This window comes from Mastomys coucha, unplaced genomic scaffold, assembly GCF_008632895.1.
Source record: "Mastomys coucha isolate ucsf_1 unplaced genomic scaffold, UCSF_Mcou_1 pScaffold7, whole genome shotgun sequence".
NCBI lineage: Eukaryota > Metazoa > Chordata > Mammalia > Rodentia > Muridae > Mastomys > Mastomys coucha.
This window is the reverse complement of record NW_022196913.1, coordinates 3294966-3322907: the sequence shown is the minus strand read 5'-3', so window position 1 is coordinate 3322907 and position 27942 is coordinate 3294966. Positions and strand designations below refer to the sequence as shown.

At 46.8% G+C, this 27942-nt stretch overlaps 1 protein-coding gene across 1 annotated transcript; it reads left to right on the top strand.

Moving 5' to 3' along the window:
* Nucleotides 1-5581: 5581 nt before the first annotated feature.
* Echdc3 (enoyl-CoA hydratase domain containing 3) lies at nucleotides 5582-27403 on the top strand. The gene is made up of 5 exons (XM_031359219.1): nucleotides 5582-5801; nucleotides 10187-10308; nucleotides 12875-12972; nucleotides 20443-20643; nucleotides 26597-27403. The coding sequence occupies exons 1-5, from the start codon at nucleotides 5632-5634 to the stop codon at nucleotides 26906-26908; spliced, it is 903 nt and encodes a 300-aa protein (XP_031215079.1). The 5' UTR covers nucleotides 5582-5631; the 3' UTR covers nucleotides 26909-27403.
* Nucleotides 27404-27942: the final 539 nt, after the last annotated feature.

Genomic DNA, 27942 nt, shown 5'->3' with positions numbered 1-27942 from the left:
TCACACTGAGGAGGCCAGAATCTTCCTTCATGCCCACATCAAACCCCAGACGGGCTCCCTGCAAGTCTCTGTATTCAGCCTGGTGTCTCCAGCAGTCTCCAAGCACCTGTGGGTCTTTAAAGGGAACGGGAAAGGAAGCGAAGACACGTTCTCCACCACAGACGTAGGGCTCGGGGAAATGATGCATAAATCAAAGCCAGAGAGAAGCCTGCTAGCAACCTGGAAATCAAATTGCATCTGTGAGAAGGTCGGGGTGCAAAATAGATTAGAGGGGCTCTGAACAAGAGAGGATAAAGACAGGCAGCCCCTGAAAAAATTAACGGAAGGAACACGGGGCCTGCAAAAGCAGCCTGAATTCACAAAGAGCCTTGCATTGCCTCAGGACAGACCGATGTTTGCAGCCACGGATGCCACTTCCTGCCTGGATAATGGAATGCCAGTTTCTGCCTGGACAATGAGGCATGTGCTCATCTCCACATCTTTCTTTGTGTGGAAGTTGTTGCTAAAACATTGCCTACCATCCACGGTATCCATACTCTGCGAGCTCTAATTTATTCCCTTTCTCGGCGCCTTACACATCCCAACCTCTGTGTCCACACTTTCTCGCTGTCTGACATTGGAGACAGACACATTTCATTGTATTTGTATTACTCTCCTCATCCCTCACCCGAAGGTGCTGAGTGTTTTCTGTCTATGGCTAACAGTAAACTCAAGAGTGTGTGCCCATGCTGGCCTTGAACTTCTGGCATTCCTGCCTGTGTCTCCCAAGTGCTGGCATTGTAGGTGTGAGCCGTCTCCTCCCCCTAATCATGTGCACAAATTCTGTACCACAGATTCAAAATTGGAAATTTTGTCTAGGCTCCACCCCACAATTACCTGGCAACAGCCAGGTGTGCCTAACTCACTATAAAAGGAGCTGCTCGCCCCTCCTCTCTCTCTTGTCTTCTTGCTCTCTCTCTGTTCTCTTGTCCCACTCCCCCCTCTCTCTCCATCCCCCTCCCCTTTCTCTCTCCACATGCTCATGGCTGGCCTCACTCCTCTACTTCTCTACTCTCCCTCTCTCTGCCTTTCTCTGTCTCTATTACCCTCTCAACTCCCCTCCCCATTCCCTGAATAAACTCTTTTCTATACTCTACTGTTGTGTGGCTGGTCACTCAGGAGGAAGGGATGCCTTAGCATGGGACTATGGAGGCATCCCCTTTCCCCACACCTGACTATACCTCCACCAAACATTTTCCTTCCTTCTCTATTTATTTTTATAAAACATAACATGTAAGATGTACAAAAAGCTGTTGGATATGATGGCACACATGGGAAATAGAAGCAGGCATATCTCTGAGTTTGACACCAGCTTGGTCATAGAGAGTTCCAGGCCAGCAAAGACTATGTAGTGAGAGAGACCCTATCTCAAAACACACACACACGGGGGGGGGGGGGGCAGAAATACATAAGCAACGTGTTTATGATGAATCCACAGGATGAAGTGCTGCTTATAAGAACTCCAGAGATTATTTAAAGTATTTAGATCTGTGTGAATACCACAGTATTTTATGAAAGAGAATGAAGTACCCATGGATTTTGGTATCTTTTAGGAGTCTTCGAATCAAGTTGCTCCAATGTGAAGCAACCTTTGCATATCGGTTCTTTATTCTCTAGCTCTGTTGAGGTGAAGTCTCTTGATCTGTTTACTGTCTCCCAACCAACCCTCCGCTCCTCTTAGAGAAAGTGCCTTTTGTAAGGTGAAAAACATCTTTATCTGACTGTGGCCCGTGATGGAATGAAGCTAAGGCCACCATGTGCCAATTCCCAAGCCAATTTAACTCAACTGGCTTAGCTCCCCCCACTCCTCCTTCTCTAGCCTCTACTTTCCCCCTCCTCTGGGTAGCTAAGATTTACAGCTGGTTCTGGGATTGTCCTTTTAACATCTGATGAAACTGCCCTCAATCTGAAAGAGATAGACAGAGGGAGGAGGGGAGAGATGTCGATTCTGTATCTATCACTACCCAGATCTCTACACTCTATGAGCTTAATTGTAAAAATGTCTTTATTACATTTAGTTAGTATGTGCAGCTAGGTGTGCTTGCACACCTGCGGATGTCATGTCTGACTTGTGGAGTCAGAAAACAACTTTCTGGAGTGAGTACTGTCCTTCTACCATATGGGCCCTGGAGACCGAACTCAGATCATCAGATGGTCAGACTTGGTGGCAAACAACCTTACCTGCTGAGCCATGCAACCAGCTCTATGAGGTAAATGTTACTTCCAAACCCTATTTGCTCAGTGGCAAAAACTTAACCTAAGCCCATTTCAACTTGTATTACCAAACCCTAAAGAGTAAGCATAAATAAGCTAAGCATAACAAGGTGTTGTTCTGAGAGCCTGTGTGCCATTAGGATTGTTTGCAAAGATCCTGGATCCTTCTTCCAAACCCCCCCACCCCCAATGCCTGCAGTTCAGTGTGGCCAAGTGGCTTGCTTCAGAATTAAAACATGAGAACAAGGGGCATGTCCACAAGGACATTTTAAATGCCTGTTCATGCTTTCCCCATCCATTAAAATTCACTTTCTTCTCTCCTGCTGCCACGAGGTCTAACACCTTCCCAGCAAAGTCCTACTTGAGAGCAATGCAGAAGCGATCCAAAGCCACGGCTAACCTGTAGCAGACACTGCCCTTGTGAGAAATGAGTCTCTGTTATTTGAATCTCTGTGTGTGCTTTGTTGTTTTTGCTTTGCTTGAGACAAGGTTTCCCTACATAGCCTAGGTTGGCCTTGAATTTGTGACCCTCCTTGTTATTGTTTTTATTACCTCATATAATTTGGCATGACTGTAGGATACGGGCTGGGTTAACTTTGTGTTGGCTGCAGCGAGAGGGACCCATTGGCTGCACCTGAGCCAGTTGGGACCCTTTGCCTAGATAACCTCAGATAACCACCTTAATACGAGAAAGGGGTTCCCATTGCTGAGGGTGTCAAAGCTTTTGGTCCATGGTTGTTTGGTCCTGTTGCTTAGACCTCTTAGCATCATGGCAGGAATACCAAAGGGAACCTGTTTATCCAGTGACAGGATCCCTTTCAAAGGCATGTTGCCAGCAACTTAGCTTTCTGTTGACCTAGGGCCAATTTCTTAAAGTTTCTACCCAGTAGATACAGATGTTGGGACCAAGCCTTTGATACATAGGCCTGGGGAAGGGAGACACTTCTACCTAACTTTAGCACAGGATGTCATTCATGTAGCTGCTAAAATGTCCTTGTAAATACCTTGGGGTTTTTTGTTTGTTTTTTGTTTCTTAAAGTTATCCCAAAACACTATTTATTTATTTATTTATTTATTTAATGTATGCAAGTATACTGTAGCTCTCTTCAGACACTCCAGAAAAGGGTATCAGATCCCATTACAGATGGTTGTGAGCTACCATGTGGTTGCTAGGAATTGAACTCATGACCTCTGGAAAAGCAGTCGGTGTTCTTAACCACTGAGCTATCTCTCTAGCCCCAATACCTTGTTTTCAACATGTCGTTCTATATACTATTTACTGGGAGCATTCTGTAGTGACAGCAGCACACCAGGCCACAAGAAACCCTATGTGGTGTCGAGGCTTATCTGCCCAGATACTGGGTCTCGTGCCTTCTCTGAGAATCTACCAAAGAAAAATAATCAGACTGCTTCTAGCCTAGCTGAGGTATCTCACTATTCCATTTTCCTCTCGGGAAACCTTAGCTGGCTTTTTCCCATAATAATCGCCTCCTTCTTCCTTTTTTCATAGGCTCTTCTTGCTCTACCCTGGCCCCATACCTTCATCTGGCCTCACTCTGGAAGCTTTGTTCTGAATCACCCGACCCTACCACAGACATCCCCCTCTGGCACCCAGCCTCACCATCTGCCTGGCACTCTTAGTGCAAATGACCTGGAGGGTGAGTCCCGTCGCTTCCTACCCTAGGAAGGATTTGGTCACATCTTACCTGGATTTGGTCACATCTTACCTCTAAGGTCAGGGAGATTATTTCATAACTTTTAGGCCAGCTCTATCAAGGCAAGTCGAATTTATTAAGCTTGCTTTGTAGCCTTCTGTGCCTAAGAGTCAAGCTTTAAAACCCCAGAGGTTGAGACTTGCAACCCTCTTAACTTCCTGGATTCTTTTGGATCCTGGGTTTCTTCACAGAAACAAAGAATAATCTAGCTTTTTGGATGGAACAACAGTCAAAGAAATGGAGGGTGAAGGGTAGTGGAAGCGTCTTCAATGATATTTTGAGATATCATCTTATACATCGTTTGGCCCTGTTACAAAGCTGAGGATGGGCACTTTGCTTATTTTAAGCTAGTGGGCAGTGATGATGCATGCTTTTAATCCCAGCCCCCAGGAGGCAGAGGCAGGTTCCAGGGCAGCCAAAACTGCATAGAGAAACCCTGTTTCAAAACAACAAAACAAAACAAAACAAAACAAAACAAAAAAAAAAGAAAGAAAGAAAAAAAAAAGGAAAAAAGAGCCCCTTGTGACTTTTCTAGGAAGACATCCACATTTGTGTGACTTTTCCTAGGAAGACATCCACAGACCAAAGAAACGATTCTACCCAAGGCTAGCTTAGGGAACCAGTAAGTCTACTGGGGTTACCTACAACATAGGGGTGAGGAGCTACTTGCAGGAGCATGAAAGACTCAAAGGTAGCTGCATCGATTAAAATCCCATACCAGCACACATAAGACTCACAGAGGCTGCATCCCTGAAGTTCCTTCAATGCCTCACAAGCAGATCAGCTTATAGAACAGTCTAGTTTGTCAGGAACTATTACTAGTTATAAAAACTTGGAGAGGGGCCTTGTGGCCCCTTATAATTTTCAGGAGACACTTGTAAAAAAAAATGTTTTTTAACTTTCTGAGATTTAATGGATGTATTGTGTATACTGTTATCCTTGCAGAACCCATTGGGAAAGAGTTTTGGCTCCGAGGGATGGCACCTCCCTCTAGAAGCAACATGATCCAAAGAGCTAAGATTATTTATTCTGTGTCTCCCACAAATATCCATATTTGCGAGAACTACCAACTCGTAAGGATTTACTTAAAAGCCTCCCACTGCGGGCTGTGCCTCTCATCTAGCCACTGGGATTCCGAGGAGTCCGTGCTTCCCCTGGGCGAATGTGGAAAGTCCAAGCTATAAATACGGGTCTCCCGTGTCTGCACCGGAAGAAGATGCAAAACATTAAAGTTATGGTAAGCTAAACACTCCTTGTGATCCAGAATCACCCACAAGGCATAGGAGAGTTTCCTGTGGGAGGTGTGGGCGCAGCAATGTGGTACATAGCTCCTGTCACTCATCACCGGATCATACTCATTTCACAACATCCGGCACATTCCTGGTACACAAAGAAACGAGCCAACCCAGTCCTCCCTTCCCTTAAACTCCTTCACAGCCTGACTAAATCAAACAAACCACTGGCACTGGCCTGTGAGTTTCAGTGGTGACCAACGCCCAGGACAAAGCCCAAGCTCCTCCTCCCCACCCCCACCTGGGGGCGTGGCTCCAAAGGACACGGGGGTGGGGCCTGGGTGGGGCCCTGAGGGCGGGGCTCTGAGTGGCCAGGTCTGAACTGGAAAAACCCGAGGCCTAGGCAGCGACCTTGCTATTTCTTGGCTGCAATGGCCGTGGTCGCTGGCCTTCGGGCCTTTTGGGCGAAGTGGCCGAGCTGGCTCAGACGCAACCCATGGGCCCCTCTCTCCGCCGGCTTCTGCAGCCCAGGGTCAGCAGGACCTGCAGGGTTGGAGTCAGAGCCAAGGCTCACCAGCACGCGACAGCAGGACGGAATCAGGTCAGCCTGCGGGCAGTCCAGGGTCTCCCTGGAGTTGGGAACCAGGACTCGGGATCAACAGGCCTTGCCGCCACTAATCCTGAGTTATTCGTCACTGTTCTTTTCGATTTCATCTCGAAAAGATATCTTTGGTGGAGGAATCCTTGCACACTGAGTTTACAGGTGTCCCTTCCCTGTGCACACTAATACAATGCATATGTGAGGGTTGTAAGTGAAAACTTCCTGGTGGCCCTCTAATAGGGCTACGGTGCCCAGTTTACCCAGTCGTTTCTGAACATTTCTGCTGGTGTGGGCACACATGCACCCCAACTGCTGTTGCCATGGTCTCCAAGAAAACCTATAACAAAAAAGACCCATGCCCTTACAAACAAAATCAGTGGGATCCAGGGTTGGGGCATGCTGAAATGCAGGGTGGGGGTAGGTCAATAAGTAAGGACAAAGGGCACATGCCCTGATCTCTGCCTCTTAGTGCCACAAACCTAAAAGCCTCAAACTTTTGTTTGTATCAGTGCATGACCTAGATGTAATGAAGACCCTTTACCCACCTGACCGCTTTCCTGGCCAGGACAAGGCTGTGAAAAGAGATATGTTTCCGCTGGGCAATGGTGGTGCTCGCCTTTAATCCCAGCACTTGGGAAGCAGGGGCAGGCAGATTTCTGAGTTCGAGGCCAGCCTGGTCTACAGAGTGAGTTCCAGGACAGCCAGGGCTACACAGAGAAACCTTGTCTCAAAAAACCAAAGAGAGATATTCCCCTACTCCAGTAAATAGCTCTTCTTCGAAAGATCATGTTTGACTTTAATCCTCACCCAAACTTTTATGTGTTCCCCCAAAAAGAACGGAGAGCCAGCCTCTGGCTTTTGGCTCTCCCCACATCTTCCCTTCACCTCTATACCTCTCCATTGCTATAGCCTTTAAGGAGCTTAGCACACAGGTCTACAGATACCCATCCAGGGCACCCATATTCTGTCTGTCCCCTAACTCCCCACAGACAACCGTGGGTGGCCACCACAGGGCTAGGCATTGACAGGATTCAGTAACTAAAATGTGTCTTACAAAGAGTCATCCTGTTTCCTGTGAACTCCTTGCCCATCAACAGAGATAGAAACCCTCCCAAGGAGAGCCACAGGAGAACTCTGAGGTGTAGGGCCACATAAGGGCCTCCCTTTCCAACTTTTAGGAGAAGCTTCTGATACTGTAGTCATAAGCTGGGTATGGTAGCACAGGCTTGTAATCACACCACTTGGAAGGCTGAAGCAGGACAATCCTGACTTCAAAGTCCTCCAGGACTACATAGCAAGTTCGAGACTAGCCGGGGCTTCATCCCCTCCCCTACAAAATAAAGACTGGTCATATCTGATCAGAAATTCTGGCAAGAGATGGGAGACTGAATCCTTCAGAAGTAAACATGAATCGGGAATCAGAAGAGGAAGGTGATGAGACCAGTTGATTATAGATCACAGGGATCATTTATTAAGACTCTTCCTGAGTCAGGCATTAGAACAGCACTATGGTAAGCAGGGGGGACATGTGTGACTTGGTTACTTCAGGGCTCCCATTTCAAAGCTGTGCCTCAGAGCAATAATGCTGTCATCCTGCAAGGACCAGCTATGAAATGAGAGCTGTGTCAGGCACTCGGCACTCACTGTCCCTAAATCACACAATGATCTGCAAGATGTCTGTCCCCCTCTTCACAGACGGGAGTCAAGTACAGAGGTAACTGTCAGGAGCGAGGCGAGCCAGGAGTCTGAAAGAGATCCCCTCTGCCTCCCCAGTTAAGGTCCATCTGCCTTCCCAGGTGTTTCCCCTCATGGGCCATCATGGCAGAGTGAACCTCTGAGACCAGTCCTCTAGAGTCAGTGGAAATAGCTGTGAAAAACAGAAGTGGTATTTTAAAATGATGATCTTCAGAAAGCTCATTGGACCAATTATAGGGACCATTTTACCTCTATACACGTCCCATGACTTGGGAGAGACCTCATCAGAGAGAACTTTCTCCTTTAAATGCAGAGTATTGGTGAAGGTCTCAGCTCAAGGCACTCCATACTGAGATAGCCACTGGGAGTGCTGAAACCGGTGAGAGGTTGAGGGGTTTTGCTGTCCTGAGAAATAAAGGAGAGCTTCAGAGCAACGTAAGATGACTTTCTGGCTCCTGCTTGGTGACAGAGCAGCAGCTCAGAGGAGAGGGTGAGTAGAGACGGAAGACACCCCAGGTACACTTCCATGGAGTGGTCCAGAGATCGTCATAGCAAAGGAAGACACCCCAGGTACACTTCCATGGAGCGGTCCAGAGATCGTCATAGCAAAGGAAGACACCCCAGGTACACTTCCATGGAGCGGTCCAGAGATCGTCATAGCAAAGGAAGACACCCCAGGCACGCTTCCATGGAGCGGTCCAGAGATCGTCATAGTAAACACACGGATCTAGGGCTCTGGAGAGAGGCTTGAACTAGGAGGAATGACTGGGAGATGCCAGCACAGAGAGGGCAGTTGGTGCCATGGCCACCAGTGCAGTTGCCTGGGCAGTGTGCACAGAACAAAAAGAGGGTAAGGGATGGAGCTCTGGGTGTCTCCTGCCAGAGCCTGGGAGCTCAGAAAAGAAAGCACAAAGAGACCAGAGGAGAATGAAGCCCTCCCCAGAGGCGGCTGTTCCCTAAGGAGGGGTCACCAGTGCATCTGGGCCTGGCAATCAGGAGGTGACCACAGAGATGGCTGTCTGAGGAGTGGTGGGAAGAGAAGTCCACAAGTGAGAACTGTCTACAGTGAGTCTGGAAGGATTAACAGGATCCATCCCAACGGATACCACAAACAGCAAGCCCATGTGGGTTGGAATCCTTTTGTGCAATTTTACCTTAAACTGATGTAAATACTAGGGTGGCAGCTTCTGTGTGTGTGTGTGTGTGTGTGTGTGTGTGCATATACGCTCACATGCACATGTTCATGTGTGTTCAGTTGTATGTGTATGTAGAAGCCAGATGATCACCTGGATTCCTTTCATGTTACCCAATCTTTTGAGATGGGTCTCCACCTCCCAGCATGATTCAAAGTACATGTCACAATGCCCTGCTTTGAAAGAAAAAAAGAAAAAGAGAGAGAGAGAGAGAGAGAGAGAGAGAGAAGAGCTAACTCTAGAGATGGAACTCAGGTTCTCATACTTGCAAAGCAATTGCCTGACTAAGTCATTTCCCCAAGCTTGGGGTGACGGTGTCTTCTGTTCGCCACTATGAGCACACTCATTATTCTGCCACAAAGTTACAGATAATTTCCACCACTTCCATAGATAAAGGTTTCTAAGTATCAGCAGAATCAGCTACAAGTAATTCCTATACTTGGGAGAGAGTATGTTTATGAGAAACAAAATTATCCCACAGCTACCTGGGAGCTGTAGCAAAATTGAAATGGTATCCAAAAGGAATGATGTGCTGAGATAAATTTAGTCATCAGAGTTGTTTAAGAAGGAAGAAAAAAATCTTTTCCTAAATGTTATTTGTGGAGGTCCCAACTGACCATGTAACAGTAAAATGCCATGTTCAGAAGAGAAGGGAGAAGGCTTAGAGCTTGAGTGGGTGGAGACCAACAGGAAATAGAAAGCATGTAATGAAAATCTGGTTTGGTTCACTGCCCATTTCTAAGGACAGCAAAAATAAGGCATTTCTATGTAAGGCTGTAGGATGACAATACAGGTTGCTGTATTCTGAGCATGGGCCATTTTAAAATAGCAGAGAGGCCCTGGAGGTGCCAGCTCTCTTCGAGATGCTACATCTGTTGCACGGGTTTGCCCGTCTGCTCTCTCTCTATCATCTGTTCTCCAACGGCACAGATTATCCTGCACGTTTACCAGAAACCTTTACAAATGCTGCAGTGCACACACCCTGGCAGCTGGGCCTCTGCTACCTTTTCTTTGGGATGTGTGGGAGGAGACGAGGAGGGGCCGCTTTTTCTTCCTTGGCTCCTTGCCTAGCCTCATTCTTTAAGAACAGCACCTGGAAGTTGAGGGTAGGCCCTGCTTGTCAGAGTCACCTAGCCTAGTCACTGTCACCTGAAGCTCACATCCTCTGTGGCCACAGATGATTTGGGGACTGTTGTGGCACACCCTTGCTGTGGAGGTGGCAGAGTTTCTGACAGTCAAGAAAGGGTGGGGGCAGGGGGAGCAAAAACAAATCAAGGGGCCAGGGAGAAAGACTAGCCTGCTTCTCAGGACCTCTCTCTTCCTTGTTTTGACACAGCTGTCACTCCAGGACACTGACAGACCCTTTAAGCTGGCACCAAGCCTTGGCAGCTCTTTCTTCTTGAGTTTCAAAATTCCTCCTAAATTAGACAGGAATTGCAGGGTCTTCTCTCGTTTTGACTGGTGCATGACCCGGGGACTATCAAATGCTTTTCGCAGGAACATTGTCTTAAGCAATCCCAGGAGGAGGAATGCACTGTCACTGGCCATGCTGAAATCTCTCCGAAGTGACATTCTTCACGAAGCTGAAAGCGAAGACCTGAAAGTCATTATAATTTCAGGTATTTCTCTGAAGCCTGTCATTAGTGGTCCACAGCACCCACATAAGGTTTTTGAAAATGTGCCGGTGAGCTGGTACTCCCTTGTCTCACTGCACTGGAGAATTGCTCTGACCTCCTTTGAAAACCATTGAGAACTCCTGTGCCACTGTGGTCTTGGCCCTTGTTAGCTGTGGGGATTGTAGCAAAGACCTCTGCTCGGTAGAGTCATGGCTTCTCCTTGTCATCAAAAACAGACAGCCTTGGGCTGAGGAGATGGCTCAGTTGGTAGAGCTCTTAGCCTCACAAGGGCAAAACCCACATAAAAAACTGGGCTTGGTATTCCAACTCTATAATTCCAGACATGGGGAGATTCAAGGCAATGACTCCCTGGAGCTCACTAGCCAGAGAAGCTAGCCTACTTGGTAAAGTTCCAGGCCAATGAGAGAGCCTCTCTGAAGGGGAAAAGAATGGGAGATACTTGAGCAATGACACTTGAGGCTGTGCTCTGACCTCCACATCCATGCACACAGGAACACCTATGCACACAAGATTAAAGAATCAGGGAGGGATGCAGATCAGTGGTACAGCACTTGCTAGCACGCACAGTCTTCAGAAACACACACATACACACACACATACATACACACACAGGCACATACACATATATACATACACACACATGAACATACACACACACACACATTTAAGACAGAATTCTAATTTAGAAACACAGTCTCTTCATGGAACTTGTAAGATGGCTTTAATCAGTACTCCCCTTGGTGACTCACCAGCAGCCAGCAGGTGGGCCATTGGAACTGCCAATTGGCCTGTCTCTTCTGTTTGCTAGGTCTTTCTCATACCTAAATCTGCAGTGTCACCTTTAATGGTGCCAAAAGTGTGACATTTTGTCGATTTCTTTCCTTTCCTTTTCCAGTACGTCTTTTGGGGTTTACTGTTGTTGCATGCATATCTGTGTACCACTTGCATGCCTGGTCTCTCCTGGAACTGACATTACAGATGGTTATGAGCTACCACATGGGTACTGAAATTCAGAGCCATGTCTTGGAGAAGAGCAGATAGTCATTTTAACCACTATCTATCTAGCCCCTTGTACTGGCTGGTTTTGTGTGTCAACTTGACACAGGCTGGAGTTATCACAGAGAAGGAAGCTTCAGTTGGGGAAGTGCCTCCATGAGGTCCAGCTGTGGGGCATTTTCTCAATTAGTGATCAAGGGGGTAGGGCCCCTTGTGGGTGGTACCATCCTTGGGCTGGAGGTCTTGGGTTCTATAAGAGAGCAGGCTGAGCAAGCCAGGGGAAGTGAACCCGTAAGGAACATCTCTCCATGGCCTCTGCATCAGCTCCTGCTTCCTGACCTGCTTGAGTTCCAGTCCTGACTTCCTCTGGTGATCAACAGCCATGTGGAAGTAAGCTGAATAAACCCTTTCCTCCCCAACTTGCTTCTTGGCCATGATGTTTGTGCAGGAATAGAAACCCTGACTAAGACACCCCTCTAATAGATTTTTTTTTATAAAATTATCATTTTGGAACTGGAGAGGCAGCCAGTGCTTCAAAAGCAATTATCACTCTTGCAGAGGACCTGAGTTTGGTTCCCAACACTCATGTTGGGTGGCTCACAATCACCCCATAACACCAGTTTCACAAGATCCATGCCTCTAGTCCCTAAAGACACCTGTACTCAAATGCACATACACACAGACACATACACATTATTAAAAATATTTTTTCTAGACAAGGTTTCTCTGTGTAGCCCTGACTGTCCTGGAACTCACTCTGTAGACCAGGCTGGCCTCAAACTCAGAAATCCACCTGCCTCTGCCTCCCAAGTGCTGGGATTAAAGGCATGCGCCACCACTGCCCAGCCATAAATTCTTAAAAAATAAATAAATAAAACTGTCACCTCATATATACTGCAATGGCATCAATAAAAGTACTCATATATACTGCAATGCATCTTCACACACCCCAGAAAAACACAGCAGACGCTGCTCACTGGCCGTTTCCTGAGGTACTCGGGGCTACCTTCTGAGCAATGGCCAAGTAGAAATTTTCAACTGTTCTGTCTGGTAAAGGGGAACAGAGTTGGACTGAGTAGCTTGCAGCAGGCTGATGAGGTATAAGCGGGCTGAAGCAAAGGCTGCTAATGTCTTAAGGACCTCTCTCTCACTTGTGAAAGCAGGATTTCGTTGCTTTCACAAGGGAAGTGGGAGGAAATGTTCTTAGCTTATCAGGGGAGCGACACGTGGTTGTTAAGGATAATGGCAGGAGCCACATCCCAGCTCCTTTCTGTGAAATCAAGAGCTGGAGCCAGGTGGCTCCCATGTTTCTGCTCACATTCTGACCTCAGTGGATGATAGGATCACTGCTTAGGGCATGGCGGATTTTAAAGGACCTGCACAAGTCTATGTACTGAGCCCAGACTGAGTACAAAGCTAAATCTTCAGATCCGACAGGGCTTCATTAGAAGCTCCCATCCCCAAGCCTTTGCCTGCCATTACACTTTGCCACTTGGCTGCCTCTGATTGTTAACTTTTTTTTTTTTCTTTTCTCAACTGGAAACGCTCTCAGCCGAGGGCCCTGTGTTTTCATCTGGACATGATTTGAAAGAGCTGACAAATGCACAAGGCCGTGATTATCACGCTGAGGTATTTCAGACCTGTTCTGAGGTAAGCCAGGGTGATGGCCAGCAGCATGGAGAACGTTATTGTATTAAATACAGAGGTAGAGTCCTAGTTTCAGAGAAGTGTCTATCCACGGGACCCGCTCACTAGAGAGGTGGATGTTGGAAGCATTGTAGTTATTGGTGAGTCCTTCAGCCAAGCAATTATTGGGTTTAGACTTTTAAAAAGTAGCCATGCCAGCTGGGAAGGTTGCTCAGTGGTTAGAGCACTTCCTGTGCAACCATGGGGACCTGCATTTGGATTCCCAGCATCCATGTAAGATACTGCATGGCCACACACGTCTGGGGGCATGCAGACAGAAGACCCATGAGGGTTTGCTGATTGCCGGAGTAGCCAGAAACCGTGAGTTCTTGGTTCAGGGAGAGACTCTGGCTTAGGGGAGTAGGACTAAATAATAGAGCAGGACACCAGACATCCTCCTCCTCTGGCCTCTGCATGTGCATACATGGGTATGTAACACACATACATGCACACGTGCACACACACATGCACACATACATGCATACACATGCACACACATGTACACACACAAAGAAAAAAAAGGTAACCATGATTTGCTACTGACTATATGTGCCAGCAAAATCAAGTGATGTACCCAGAGCTGCTGTCTACAGGGTTACAGATGGCCTTGGTGCACTGGCTTTGAATAAGATTAAAGTTGGTGATGCATTCCTTTAAGGACCAAGAGCCTAAGAGTGTAATGGTAATCACTTTGCATAGTTAAGTAAAGTACTTACCAAGCAAGCATGAGAGACCTGAATTAGGTAAACAGCATGCATGTTTAAAAAATATATATCACCTCCAAAGGCGAAGTTAGCCTCTTCCTTTGATTTTCTGGTTGTGGGGCTCAGAGGCTGACATCAAGTGTCTTCCTCAAGCACTTGGGTTTTGAGATTGATCTCTCATTGAACCTAGAAACTCAGGGATTAGGCTAGCCTTGGCTAGTCAGTGGGCCTCAGAGATTCTCCAGTCTCCATGTCCCCTGCACAGGGATTGCAGGTGCATCCAGGGATCAGACTCAGCTCCCCAGCATTGCACAGTAAACACTTTACTGATTGGCCCATCTCCCCAGCCCTTCAGATACCTCCCTGAGCACAGATTGTTTCCTTTGCCATTCCCAAACCCCATCAGCACACCAGATCATCGCTTTCTCTTTACATGGGAAGACAAAAAGAAAAAGTGACTCCCTTTCCATTTTGTGGAGAAGTAGAAACAAACCAGAGTTAAGACTTAGAATGTTGTCTGTTTTAGGAACAGGGTCTCGAGGAGCTCAGGCTGGCCTTAAAGTTGTTCTAGAGCCAAGGCTGGTATTGAACTCTTGATCCTCCTGCCTCCACCACACAGGCACTGGGATTATAAGTGTGCATCACTTGCCTGACAATATAAACAAAAGATCTGGATCTTTTGTTCATACTTTAGCAATGTTGGCACAGTATCCGATTCTCTGCTTTGCCAAGGTTTGATGCTTTCAGAACCATTTTCCCACTAGGGAAGGGCTCACCTCGTAGAGCATCTACCTATCATGCAGAAGGCTCTGAGTTTAGTACACCACACTGAAAAAAAAATCATTTTCTACCAATTCCCAGTATATCTGGCTAAAATAGAAAGTATCTAAAAAGAAACCTATACATCACTTGTAGCCTCCATAAATCAGCTATATTTTATCACTCTGCTGTGATATCTGGATGAACAGAGACATGAAAACAGGTTAGCAGAGGGCTGCATGGGAATCTGGACTTACTCAGAATGCAAAGGTCAGTTTTCTTGAAAGCTTCCAGTCCATTCATGTCTCTGGCTCCTCAGAAAATACTCAGTGTATACATAGGACTTAGTCCTAAAAGTCAAACAAGAATACAAGGCTACTGGCTTCTTCTAAAGATGTTTTATTATTTTTAATATGCATATGTGTCTGGAAGGATATGCCTACATGAGTATAGGTGCCCACAAAAAACAGAAGCATTGGATCTCCTAGAGGTGGAGTTACGGGCAGTTGTGAGCTACCCAACATGCTGGGAACCAAACTCTAGAAGAGCAACTCAAGCTTTTACACACAGAGCCATTGCTCTAGGCCCAAGTGCTGTTCTTTAGCACGAATTCTGGGAAACTCAAATCGCCTTGGACAAATATGAACACCAGGAAGTTGTATAAAATCTGTGTCCTAGTGTGATCAGGGAGCAGACCAGAACAGAATGAGCTCCATGCTTCACTGTTCAGTTCATGCACGGGACAGTTGGATCCTAAAGGGACAGGAATCGCTGTGTCACTTTGGCCTCTCTGCAAGCTAGAGCACATTCGTTACAGACCACTGTTTCTGCCTGACAGCCAATTATTTACAAGTCGGGTCGTCTGGGTGCTGATGTGGTCATCTAGACACTCATTTCTCTCTCCTCTTCCAACCTGTTGACAGCCAGGGAGTCTTTCCTAGAAGAGGCCCTTCCTGCCTGCCTACTCCTCACTAATGAAGTGAGAGTAGCTTACTTTAGACAGGAATATGCCTGTCTAAACGGGAGAAAAGAACAGAGTACAGAGTCTCAGTTATGCAGTTATATAAGGCTGAGCCAGAGTTCAGTTGATGCACCTTTTAGAACAGGCAGAACTCTGAACAGTACTAATTTAGGAAGACGGGAAAGGCGGCACTAATTCTTGACTTCCATGGGTTTGATTATCCTGGCTTGTTTTTCATCTTTTTGTTTGTTTTATTTTGCTTTTGTTTGCTTGTTTGTTTTTGAGTTTCTGAGGTAGGGTTTCTCTGTATAGCACTGGCTGTCCTGGAACTCACTCTGTAGACCAGGCTCCAAACTCACAGAGATCCGCCTGCCTCTGCCTCCTGAGTGCTGGGATTAAGAGTATGTGCCACCACTGGCTGCCTTGTTTTATTGCTGTTGTTGTTTTGTTTTTTTAATCAAAGTTCCCTTTGTCTTTCACACAAACCTAGAGAAGATGGCACTATATTGTTATGTTCAAGTTTAGTGATTTTTTCCCCTAAGCTCATAAGTGTTTAAATGATCTTCTGTATGTATGATTACAGTATGCCACTGTGTGTGACGCATGACTGCAGCACTGAATGCTTCCTAAGCCAGGCAGAGTTCTGTTATAGACTTCGGGTTTGCTGCCATATGCCCCGGCTCAGCTCTGTTGTGTTAGGTTAGTGCTGGTGTCATACCTACCTCAGTGCTATGAAAACGCAAGGGTCACATGGCTTCTTCAGAGTCATTAGTTAGTGAAGAAGAGAGAGGCAGGGTGCCAAATCCTAGCAGGCTTGCTCCATAAACCACCCAGGTGTTCTCTTTCCCCCTTAAAAATCTTCAGTTCTAAGGGGAGAACACTACATTTATTTAATAGCTATAGTTCAGTGTACACAGACATTACATTTGTCAGCTTCATATTGCTATAAAGAAATAACTCAGGCAATGAATTTATGTTTTAAAAAATGGGTTTTGACATTCAAATTTAAGATTGGAGGCCAGGCATGGTGGTGCATGCCTTTAATCCCAGCAATCAGGAGGCAGAGGCAGATGGAGTTCGAGGCCAGCCTGGTCTATCTAGTGAGTTCCAGGACAGCAAGAGAGAAAAGAGATCAAGAGCCCACAAGTCCTTTACATTTTTTTAAATATTTGTTTTTATTTTATGTGTATAAGTGTTCTGTTCTCATGAGGGTAAGAGCGCCATGTGTGTGCAATGCCTGAGGGGCTCAGTAGAGGGCACCAGACTTGTGGAACTTTATTACAGATGGTTGTGAGCTACCATGGGTGTAGCTGGGAACTGAACCTGGATCCTCTGCAAGAGCAAGTACTCCTAACTGCAGATCTATCACTCCCAATTACTTGGAGGGAATGTGCCAATGACCTAAGGACCTCCCAAAAGATCCCACACCCAATGGTTCGGTCACCTCCCTATGACACCACCCTGAGATAAATCCTTAATACATGGACTTTTGGAGAACATCCACCAAACCATAGTAATCATTTACTTTAAAAAATTGTTTAACTTACTATTAATTCTCATTATTATATCTCTGTGGTGTGTGTGTGTGTGTGTGTGTGTGTGTGTGTGTGGTGTGTATGTGTGTGTCTGTGTGTGTGTCTGTGTGTGTGTGTGTGTGTGTGTTTGTGCATGGTATATGTGGGCACTCACCCCATGACATACACATGGAAGTCAGAAGACAGCTCTGTAAAATCATATCCCTCCTCCACTTTTATATGGGTATTGAATTCAAGTCACCAAGCTTGCATGGCAAGTGCTTTGCCCACCGAGTGATCTCACTAACTGCACATTTGAATCATTTTGAGTTGTCTTTTTTTACTCTAATGATTTGGTGAGCAGTCTTGACCACAGAACTCTTTACCTATTTCAGAGTTCTTACAAGTAGGGTCCCTAAATCAGTGATATAAAAAAAAAAAAACAACATTCAAAATGAAGGGAAAACTTTTCTTTCTTTGCAACCAGACTTCAGACAGCATGTGAGTTCTTCCTCTCTTTACTCCATTTCTCTGTAGGAATGAGACCCACCAGTAACCTGCCTCCACTGCCTTCCATGACATGCAGAGACCAGTTACATTCACAGACAATACTGTGTGTGTTTATACATATGTATACATATGTACGTTTTTCTGAGATTTCAAAAATCTCAAAAGATGGCCCCACATACCCAAAAGAAAGAAATCTACTATTAAATACTATGGAATTCCCTTAAATACACCACAGATATGTATTCTTTGATGATGAGGATGGGTTTGGAGAAAGGCATGGATAGATACTTTTATAATTCAGCCAACAGCAGCTAGTGTCCTACACAAACATTAACAGTAAAATCTACATCACACCTGGATGCATAGTGTATAGATGGGACAGCCTGCCCCACTCAGGCTATATGGCATGCAGATGGTAAAACCCAGTTGAAAACCTCCAAACAGGGCTAGAGAGATGGCTCAGCAGTTAAGAGCACCGACTGTTCTTCCCGAGGTCCTGAGTTCAAATCCCAGCAACCACATGATGGCTCACAACCATCTGTAATGGGATCTGATGCCCTCTTCTGGTATGTCTGAAAAGAGCAATGGTGAATACATTAAAAAAAAAAAAAAAAAAAAAAAAACAAAAAAGAAAAAAGAAAAGAAAAGAAAACCTCCCAGGCAGAGTTGAATAGAGACAGGACACAAACTTAGCTACATATCTTTAAAGATGGTAACCTACAGTTTACACCTATAGGCCATAAAGTCTGTGCCACACCTAAGATAGGAGCCATATAGTTGGCAAAGCCTAAGAACCTGCTCCACATCAGAACACAGATACACAGGGAAGAAAGCCTACTCTACACCTAGACTAACAATGTATAAATGGCACAGCCAGCTCTGTACCTAGACTACGTGATAGGCAGGTCTTAAACAGGATTAGATCAAGCACAGTTGAATGCTACAAGCAATAGACAGGTACACAGAGCTGTATGAGACAGGGCTTGCAGGGTACCGTGGCACACAGTCTTCCAGGAAACCTTTGTAAATAAGTAGATGGAATGCACACTACAGTGACTATCTTTACAGTGCGTATTCATAAAGTCTTGGGTGGCCGAGGCAGGGATATTACAAATGCACTGCTTCCCTAAGCTGAAGAATACGTTTGGAAGCCAGTTTGGGCAACTCAGCGAGAACTTGTCTCAAAATATAACAGAAGAAGGGATGAGGATGTGATTCAGTGATATCCTGGGGGTCCTGGGTGCTATCAGCACACCAACCCCAAATATAATGCAGTGGCCCATGAAGCCGCAGCATGGCATCTGTATCATTGAGCATTATGTGCTGCACATCACAATCCTGCTACACATTCACAACACTTGCAGTAGCACTTCCTCTCACTCAGCACTATGTTAGGACGGGTAGTCACTGAGATGGTTGGAATTATCAGTCTTATTGTAATATATAGGTACATGTGCATTTACACTTACATATACACATACACTCACACATGTGTGCACATGCACGTGTGTGTATGGGTGTATAAGTGTGTGTGGGTGCATGTACGTATTCATGTTTGTAGAGGCCAAAGGTCAGCCTACGTGTCATCCTCAGGGTACCACTTTGGAGACAGGGTCTGTCACTGGCCTGGAGCTCCCCAATTAGGATAGACTATCTATCTGGCCAGTGATCTCCAAGGATCCCTGTCTTCACCTCCCTAGTGCTGGAGTTAGAAGCATGGGTTTCCATGCCAGGATCCTCTCTCTCTCTCTCTCTCTCTCTCTCCCTCTCCCTCTCTCTCTCTCTCTCTCTCTCTCTCTCTCTCTCTCTCTCTCTCTCTCTCTCTCTCTCTCTCTCTCTCTCTCTCTCTCTCTCTCCCTCTCTCTCTCTCTCTCCCTCTCTCAGTATGTGTGTGTGTGTGTGTATGTCTGTGTTTCACTGGGGATCAAACCGTGGGCCTCACACTGTGAGGCAAGCACTTAGCTCATGAGCTATCTCCCCAAGTTTTTATAATCTTATAAGGCCACCATCATAGAAACAGTGTGTACCTGACCAAAAAATGCCCTTATGCAGTGCCTGACTGTATAATTGGCTATGGGGGAGGGAAGCTGGCAAATATCAAGTGTTTATGAATATAAAAGAGAAGTTTCCCAGGCAAAGCTCTTCAAGTCTGTGAAGGTCGTTTTTCTTTCAATTGCTGCCGTGGGGAAAAGCCCAGATGTAGCCCTAGCTCCCCTCCCAACTTGCCAAGGTTCAAAGAGCAATAATTTAGAAATCGAAGTTGCCATGGCAACACAATCTGTTTAGAGTGTCATGAAAAAATAAGCTTCAAATAGAAGTTAGCACTCTGGCCCTCTGTGGTGGTGGGGGTCACAGGGACATGCCTTTGTCTCTCCTCTCCGTGCCAAGGGCTCTGTTTCAGGAATTTTGCTTATTTTTATGACAGCGGAGTGTCTCCCCTCCGCGTTTTAATGGAACTGAGAGAGTTTGCTATGCAGTGTGGTAATTTGAGAAGTAATTACTAAGGAAATTGCCTCCGAGTCCCCTTCCCACCTTCATTTTCCAAGGAAGCACCAATGCCAATTTCAGACTTTTAACAGAAAGGCTGTCCTGAGATGCAGAGAGCTGACAGTTGTGAAGGAGTTTGCTTGCTCCCCAGGAACAAGACCCCACAGTTCTCCAGCAGGGCGCTGGGGAGGCAGGAGGAATGGGCTTAAACTCCATTCCTGCTCACTTCCCATCTTGCTCTGGCCTTAGGTAAATGACTCAGCCCCGTCCCCAGCTCCATGTCCTTGTCCCTAAATAGGGCCTTCTGTCATGGGAACCAGTTGTGAACCAGACTCTACAGTCTGCTTCATCAAAAATGTAATGCAAGTTGGTGGTTTTATGCTTAGACTCCAATGAACTAATCCATGAGAAAGGTGCTCTGAGAAGTCAGTCATGTCACATGGCAGGGGGTCGGCTTCTCGCGCTGCATGGAAGTGAAGTGGCTGTATCTGTTCACAAGGTCATGATGCTGATCCGGAACCACCAGGTCCCCATCCTTGCAATGGTCAATGGCTTGGCCACAGCTGCTGGCTGCCAGCTTGTGGCCAGCTGTGATATTGCTGTGGCGAGTGACAAGTCTTATTTTGCTACTCCTGGAGTGAATGTTGGACTTTTCTGTTCCACCCCCGCGGTTGCCCTGGGGAGAGCCATGCCCAGAAAGGTAAGTGAACTACCCTTCAGTGCTCACAGGTTCCAGATGTAACTGAGCTGCCCTTCAGTGCTCTCGGCTTCCAGATTTAGCTTAGGAAAAGTACCACTGTGGAGGTGGGGAGATACTTACCAAGCAAGCATGAAGACCTGAGTTCGATCCCCAGAACCCACATAAAAAAGCCAGGTGTTGCGGTGTACTCCTGTAGTCCTGATGCTGGGAAGGCAGACACAGATGGCTACCTGGAGCTTGCTGGCTGGCCAGCCAAGGCTACTCAGTGAATTCTAGGCCAGTGAGAGTTCCTATTACCCCAGCCCCATACAAACAAGATACATAGCACTTGAGACACAATACCAGAAATTAGCCTCTGACTTTTAGACACACACACACACCAACCACAGTATCTTCTGTCTTCTGTATTGGACATTCTGCCCAAAAGCCACTAGTGTCCTTCTGTGCTAGGGAGAGAAGCCACTACCTGTTTCTCTGTAGCATCAAACAGCACATGTCAACCTGTGAACTCGCCTTATCTCAATCTCACAAGCCCCTCACTATGATGGTTTAGGCTTTTCATTTTTAGGAAAGCTTAGCCTTTCCGTAATCTTATATGAAAATGTAATTGAGACAGTTTTTTTCCACTAAATGGCTGCCCAGGAGCCACAATGTACAGCATGCTGACACAGCGCTGGTGTCAAGGGGCTGAGGCTAAATCTCTGGCTAATGACTTCTTGACAACCTTTCTCATTCCAGAAAGGATTTACAGTGCCAGGCTTACAGTGGTTAGATCAGAACTAGCCTGTCCATACTATGTGACTCTGCACAAGGAGCAGCTGCATGTCAGAGCTGTCTTGTCGTTAGTAATGACAGTCAAGTCTGTTTCCCCTTGTAAAGCTGCCTTCCTTCCGAAACCTCACAGAATAGCGTTTAGTGAACATCCATGAAGCGGAAAACCACAGTGTCTGTTCTGGGAGAAAAGCATCCTGTTCTTGGGAAGTCTGGAAACGAAGGCGCAAACCTACATGTGCAGCGAGCAAAGAGTGAACAGCTTCCTAAAATGGACTGTCTGATTTTAAAACAACTGCAACACTTAACAGTGGCTCACAGGCCTGAGGCAAGAAAGAAGTGAGACCCAAAGGGAAACTAGTAGTAGAAGCAAGGAGTGCTGTGGAGGATTTCTGCCTTCCAGGGGACCTCCTTGTTTTGGCAGAAACACGTGCTCCTATGGAGATACTGCGGTTAACTACAAGCCAGTATGCTGACCCAGGCTGGAGTGGGCTGCAAGCTGTAAGAGGTGATAGTCTGCTCACGCATCTTCCAAAACGGGGGTGCTGTTTATTATTTTAGATAGATATTTGCCTTAAGTACATCCATGTTTAGTGAATATTTCTTACATCATTGCCCGGACTTCAAGTCAAAATAGATTACAAATCTCCTGGTGCTACTCAAGTCTTGTAACTGCAGATGAGACCACGAGGCCCTTCAGAGCAAGAAGTGCGTGACTTGCTGGAGGGTTCCATGGTAAAGGCATTTAAGTCCTATGGATAGGGTAAAAACAGCCAGCCTTCTAAATTAAGGCTTAGCAGAATTCCTGGAAACTTCATACTGTATCATGTTTACCAAGCTTTACATTTGTCTTTGAAAAGAAAGAGGAGAAATGTAACCAAAATATCCCTTGAATTCCATGGAAGCCCAGTTCTCGGAACCACGTTGTGCAATCTGCACAGTGTGACAGCTGAAGGGGCAAGGGCATTGTGAGAACCAGAGTTGCTTTTTCCCTGCCAAAGAACGTTTTGTCAGGAAGCAGGCCTTCTCAAACGATGAGCAAAACAATCTGTCCTGGGGATGGGGAGAAGGCTCTGTCAGCAAATTCCAACTGCACAAGCAGGAGGACCCGAGCTCCATCCGCAGAGCACACTCATCAAAGCCAGGCCTAGGGAGGCCAAAACGGGTGGAGCCCTGAAGCTCAGTCTAAGCAATCAGCAACTTCTACCCACTGAAAGACCCTGTCTCAAAAAACCAGGGTGGACAACTCCTGACAAACAGCATCCAAGGCTGACTTCTGACTCTAAATACACATGCACACATGCATCTAGTCACACACACGCGCGCACACACACACTCAGATTTATAGTTTCTCTTCATGTTCTGGACCCCCAGAGGAAGTCTCAACTCGAGCACACTGCGAACATGCTGCTGCATCTGCTGGTGATGGGTCCCTGTGTTTATCCACAGAGAAGCAGGCAGCTGCTTTTGCAAACTGTCCCGAATGGACGGCTCAGTCCTTTCTACTTGGGTGTTAGGACAGCATGTGTTGGACTCTACTTCCCTCTGCTGGACACTCTAGGAAAATGTTCCACTGTGCTGGAAAGGAAAGACTCAAGTTCTACTGGGCAAAAGTCATAGAGTTGAGCCTACTGTGCCAAGACATGATTATTCATCTTACTTTTAAAGTCCTTCCCTGTTTTCTTGAATTCAACTCTGTGCCTTTATTGTGCCATATAAAAGCCCTGCCTCCTCCAGATGCCCTGTTCCCCAGCCAGGGCTGGCCATGCCAGCACCTCAGGCACCCCGTAGGTATATCAGTAAGTATTCCACGAAAGCCGGAGAAGACATGAGTCCCCTTCCCAACGCCAGTCCCTTCACCACAGGAGAAGTCCTTGCTTCCGCTTACCTGCCCACTTGTCTGTGTATTTGCACACCCTTATTACCCACAAGTCTAACTCAGAGTTCAATCCTCACCCAGACCACAACCCCCACAGAGACTCAGACATGACTCATATTGACTCTTTAACAGTGAGTTGTATGCCCAACATAACTTAGCAAATGCAGCTTCAAAGCACCCATGCATGCTACCGACTTTCCTAGGTTCCCGGTGAGATGAGGGCAGTGATCTGCTGTGTGTCACCTGTGCACACCTGGCGGGTGTGTACCATATCCTACCCTCCCCCGCCCATTCCTCTTCCTCCCTGCATCTCCTCAAGCTGCAGTCCATAGTCTCAAGAAGACAGGCACCATTGCTGCGGCCTGAATGTGTTGTTCCCCGAGTTTTTATGTTGCAGTGCAATCATCAAAGTGACAACTGTTGGAGGTGGGGCCTTGGGATGTGATGTTGGGTCAAGGGCAGAGCCTCATGATGGCATTAGAGCCTGTAGGAAAGGGGTGGCAGGTCCCATGTGAGGACACAGGGATACTTCAGTCTCTGAACCTGGAGTCAGGTTTCTCCCTGGACACTAAGTCTGTGGATGCCTTGAACTTGGGCTTCCCAACTTCCAGAGCATGAGATCTTCCTGGTTCTTCTCAGCTACACAGTTTACGGCATTTCATTCTTATAGTCTGCATAGACCAAGGCACGGGATAAGCAGAGAGGCTCAGGATGCTACAGCACACAGTCATCATATCTGTGTGGCCCCTCTGCTTTACTGATCTGCTCAGGTGCTGTGAAGCCTAGAAGCCAGTGTCAGAGTCACAGAAACATCCAGTCAGAATGAGGATGTTAATATTAGCCACTCCGCTCACTGGCATCTACTAAGAATCCAGCTATCTCAGATTAATCTGTTATCTTGAATAATCACCAGGGTGGGTCTGAAGGATGCAGGTGCCCGTTTGTCTGTCCAGAGGACAGCTCAGACTCTGAAGGCTCAGTTTGTTTGACCCTGATACTTCCACATGCTGGGGGCGTCTGCCTCCAAACCTCTCCTTTCTATAAGATCGTCTGATATCCAGGTTAAGTCACAGCCTCAAATCTTGATTGTCAAGAACTACTGACTTACCAACTTCTTAGGGTGACCTGAGTGGCAGCATGAGCCCGTCAGGAGAGCGGCAAAGGTATCTTTATTTCTTGTTCATCTGAAGGTCCTGTAAACACACAGTGTAAAACCACAGATACCAAGATAAGGTTGTGCTGAGTATCTGGGAAAATACCCTGCCTTTCCCTTAGTGAATGTCACCCTCTAACCTCTTGAACAGCTATATGCTGTAAGAACATGGGACTCCAGCAGACAGACAGAAAGGGAAACGGAGGCCCAGAGAGGGTGATGAACTCGGCAGGAAGGCTTAGGATCCCAAAGGCAGGGTTAGTATGCCACCCAGGTCTATGGCCTTTGACATTGTTTCAGGCAAGTCTTCCTTGAGTGTGAGGTATTAATCTCATGAATACTTTCTTGGTCTTCTGGACTGGAGGGAGAGAGTCCAGGATTGTTGACATAGATGCATATTGGGGAATGTATCCTTCTGTTGCTCTAATATTTTATCCTCAAACTTGTGAAGAAGAGCAACACACCAGAGTGCTCTGGGCTGGTCTCTTCCACCCTTGTGTTGTAATTCCTAAGAGTTCCCCTGAGTCCTCCTCTCCCCACCTTGTCCATCCCAGTGCATCCAACAGCCACTGTCCATCCCTGTGCATCCAACAGCCACCGCCCTGAGTCCTCCTCTCCCCACCTTGTCCATCCCAGTGCATCCAACAGCCACCGCCCTGCCTTCCGCCTGCTTTTTTCTCTCTTCTCTTGCTTCTTAGCCTTAAAAGCTAAGACTTCTGGAACACATGCAAGGTCCCTGTGGTGTTCGTCGTGCTGTTTGTATGAGGTAGGGAATGTAGAGAACAGAACCTGATTGCAGCCCAGAGACCAAGCAGAGACCCCAGAACAAGACCCTCAAGGCCAGACAGGAACGTCTCCCCTCACCAGCATGCTGTACCAAGGGTGAATATCCAAGAGAGGGGCAGATGGAGACCAATGCAGCTTGCAGCCTAGGTTTACAGCCGCTGTAATGTGCTTTGTGCTGCCCTCGGCCTGCCTTCCTCAGCTCATTCATTCCTTTGTTCATTTGTAAATATGGAAGGTTGTTTGCATTGTGCAAGGAAGTCTTCTAGTGCTGGGGATAATGAATAGAACATGCACCCAACTCTTCCCTTGCTGGAGTTAACATGCTAGCAAATGCAATCAACACATAAGTGTGCATATTATACAATATACCGAATGGTGGAATGTATAAAGGATGAACATGTAACCAGAAATGAGAATTTGCATATGGCAGCATTGGAGGGCCTCCTTGAAGAGGTGACAAACAGGGAGCTAACGCCTTGAGGGGGAAACATTGTAGGCAGGGGGGAAACAAGCATATGGATCCTGGGGTGAGAGCACACTTGGTATCTGAGAATGGCCACCGGGATCTCCAGAGATGGAGAGGAAGCACCCTTGTTCTGTGTCCCTGTGCATCCACAGACCCCCTCTTGTCAACATGAGCTTGAAACTATGGGTGCTGACTTTCTAGGGTTATTAAATGAGGTTTGCCATGTGACAGGCTGTAGAATACAGGGGAGGGGGTGCTTGTGCCCTATCTCCCTGCAAGCTTAGCATCAGGGAAAGGGCCGGTGCAAGGGCAGCAGTTCCCCTCCTTGCCTTATCTTGCCTACTTGAGCATCACAGTCATGATAGGCTCTGTATCTGGTCCCTGAAGACATTTAAGTCTCTTCATGTCCCCAGAATAGAAACTACTCTTTGGTGGTCCCTGTTGAGGAAGTGGCGCCCATGACTTTGTGTTCTTGTGGAAAGTGGCCCCCATTCCGTTTGCAGGAGGTTATGAGTCTTTTCCCAGCAGGATCCATGGTGGCCCCTATCAGATGGACTGCCTTTCTGCATGTGGCCTTTAAGGGATAGATGGACTCCCCAGGGCTACCAGGGCCTACTGATCAAATCTGTGCAACACCAAGAGGACCCAGGTGGAGATTCCACCTGTTCTTGGGTTCTTGTATTTTCTTGGGTCTTGGAATTATCTGGTTGTGTCCCTGGCAGGGAGTTGGGGTGTTGACAACATCAAGGGGTGATAGGTGGCATGTCATGTGAGGAAGCAGATACCTGGGCTGAGGCATACAGGTAAGTCTAGAGAGTGACTGTCTCAATGCAGCTGGGGGCTGAGGAAGCCTTGGGTGTCAAGAGTGCTTTACTGACTCCACCTGTCCCTTCCTCAGGTGGCCCTGGAGATGCTTTTTACTGGGGAGCCCATTTCTGCTCAGGAGGCCTTGCGCCATGGCCTCATCAGCAAAGTGGTGCCAGAGGAGCAGCTGGAGGCAGAGACCATGAGAATAGCAAAGAAGATTGCCTCTTTGAGCCGCCCTGTGGTGGCGTTGGGCAAGGCTACCTTTTACAAACAGCTGCCGCAAGACCTTAGAACAGCGTACTTCCTCGCTTCCCAGGCCATGGTAGAGAACCTGGCCATGCAGGATGGGCAGGAAGGAATTGAAGCCTTCATCCAGAAGAGAAAGCCCATGTGGTCACACTGAGGAGTGCTAAGTTAATGGTCAGCCCTAGCTGTCCCAGCCCTCCCATCTTCTCCTCTCAACCCAACCATATACTGCCACCTCTTGGTTGCAAGAGAACATAGCCAGCCTTTCTAACTCGGATGTTGGTTTCTCAATATGTGTTCTGTATTAAATGCCATAGTTCTGTGAAAATGAATACAGGGGAGGAAATGACTTACTAGGTCAGTGGCCAGGCTAACATGCACTGGGGTGTGTGGGCCAGTATCCGACAGAGCCTGAAGTGAGGTACCTCCCGTAAAGAGAACAGTCAAGTGAAGCTTGAAGGAAGGCTGCTACCCCCATGCTTCTATAGCTTCCTACAGGCACAGTCCATTCTGGTTGTTCATGGCAAGTTGAACATTTCAAATGTCCATGAGATCATCTCCACACTGAAAATCTTGGTTCTACCAGGAAATCATGATGCCTGTGGCTCTGGAATAATCTTATGTGATTTGAATAAATTAAATATTTATAGAGCTGGGTCGTTTCTTTTCTAACCCTCCACAAGCTCAGAAAAGGAAAGATAATATTCTCTTTGTATGTCCACTCTGATGGGCACATAGCAAGGGCCTGTGTCTTCTAATGAATGGCCTTGCCCTCCACTCACTAACTAACCCAGAGGATAAAAGCAGCCCAGAACAGGAAGAGGACGCAGAGTGGCCCCACCCATTGAGAGTCACTTCCTCAGGACACATTTCAGAACTGTGCTCAGCTTCAGGTAAGAAGCCCAGACTGAACTCATATTTAAACCTAGTTGTATTTTTTGGCTTCTGGTCTAATCCAGCCCAAAAAGTGTTCAAATTTTCTGTATCTGTAAACTTGACCATAAATTAATATCCACCTATCCATCTGTCCATCTATCCACCTACCCACCTATCCATCTATCAATCTATCCATCTCTTCCTCCCCCTCCTTCTTTCTGAGTGAGATTTGAACCCAGAGCCTCTTGTACACAAGGCAAGTAGTCTGCCACTAAGCTAGACCCCAGTCCTGATTTTTAGCCAACTTTTGTCACC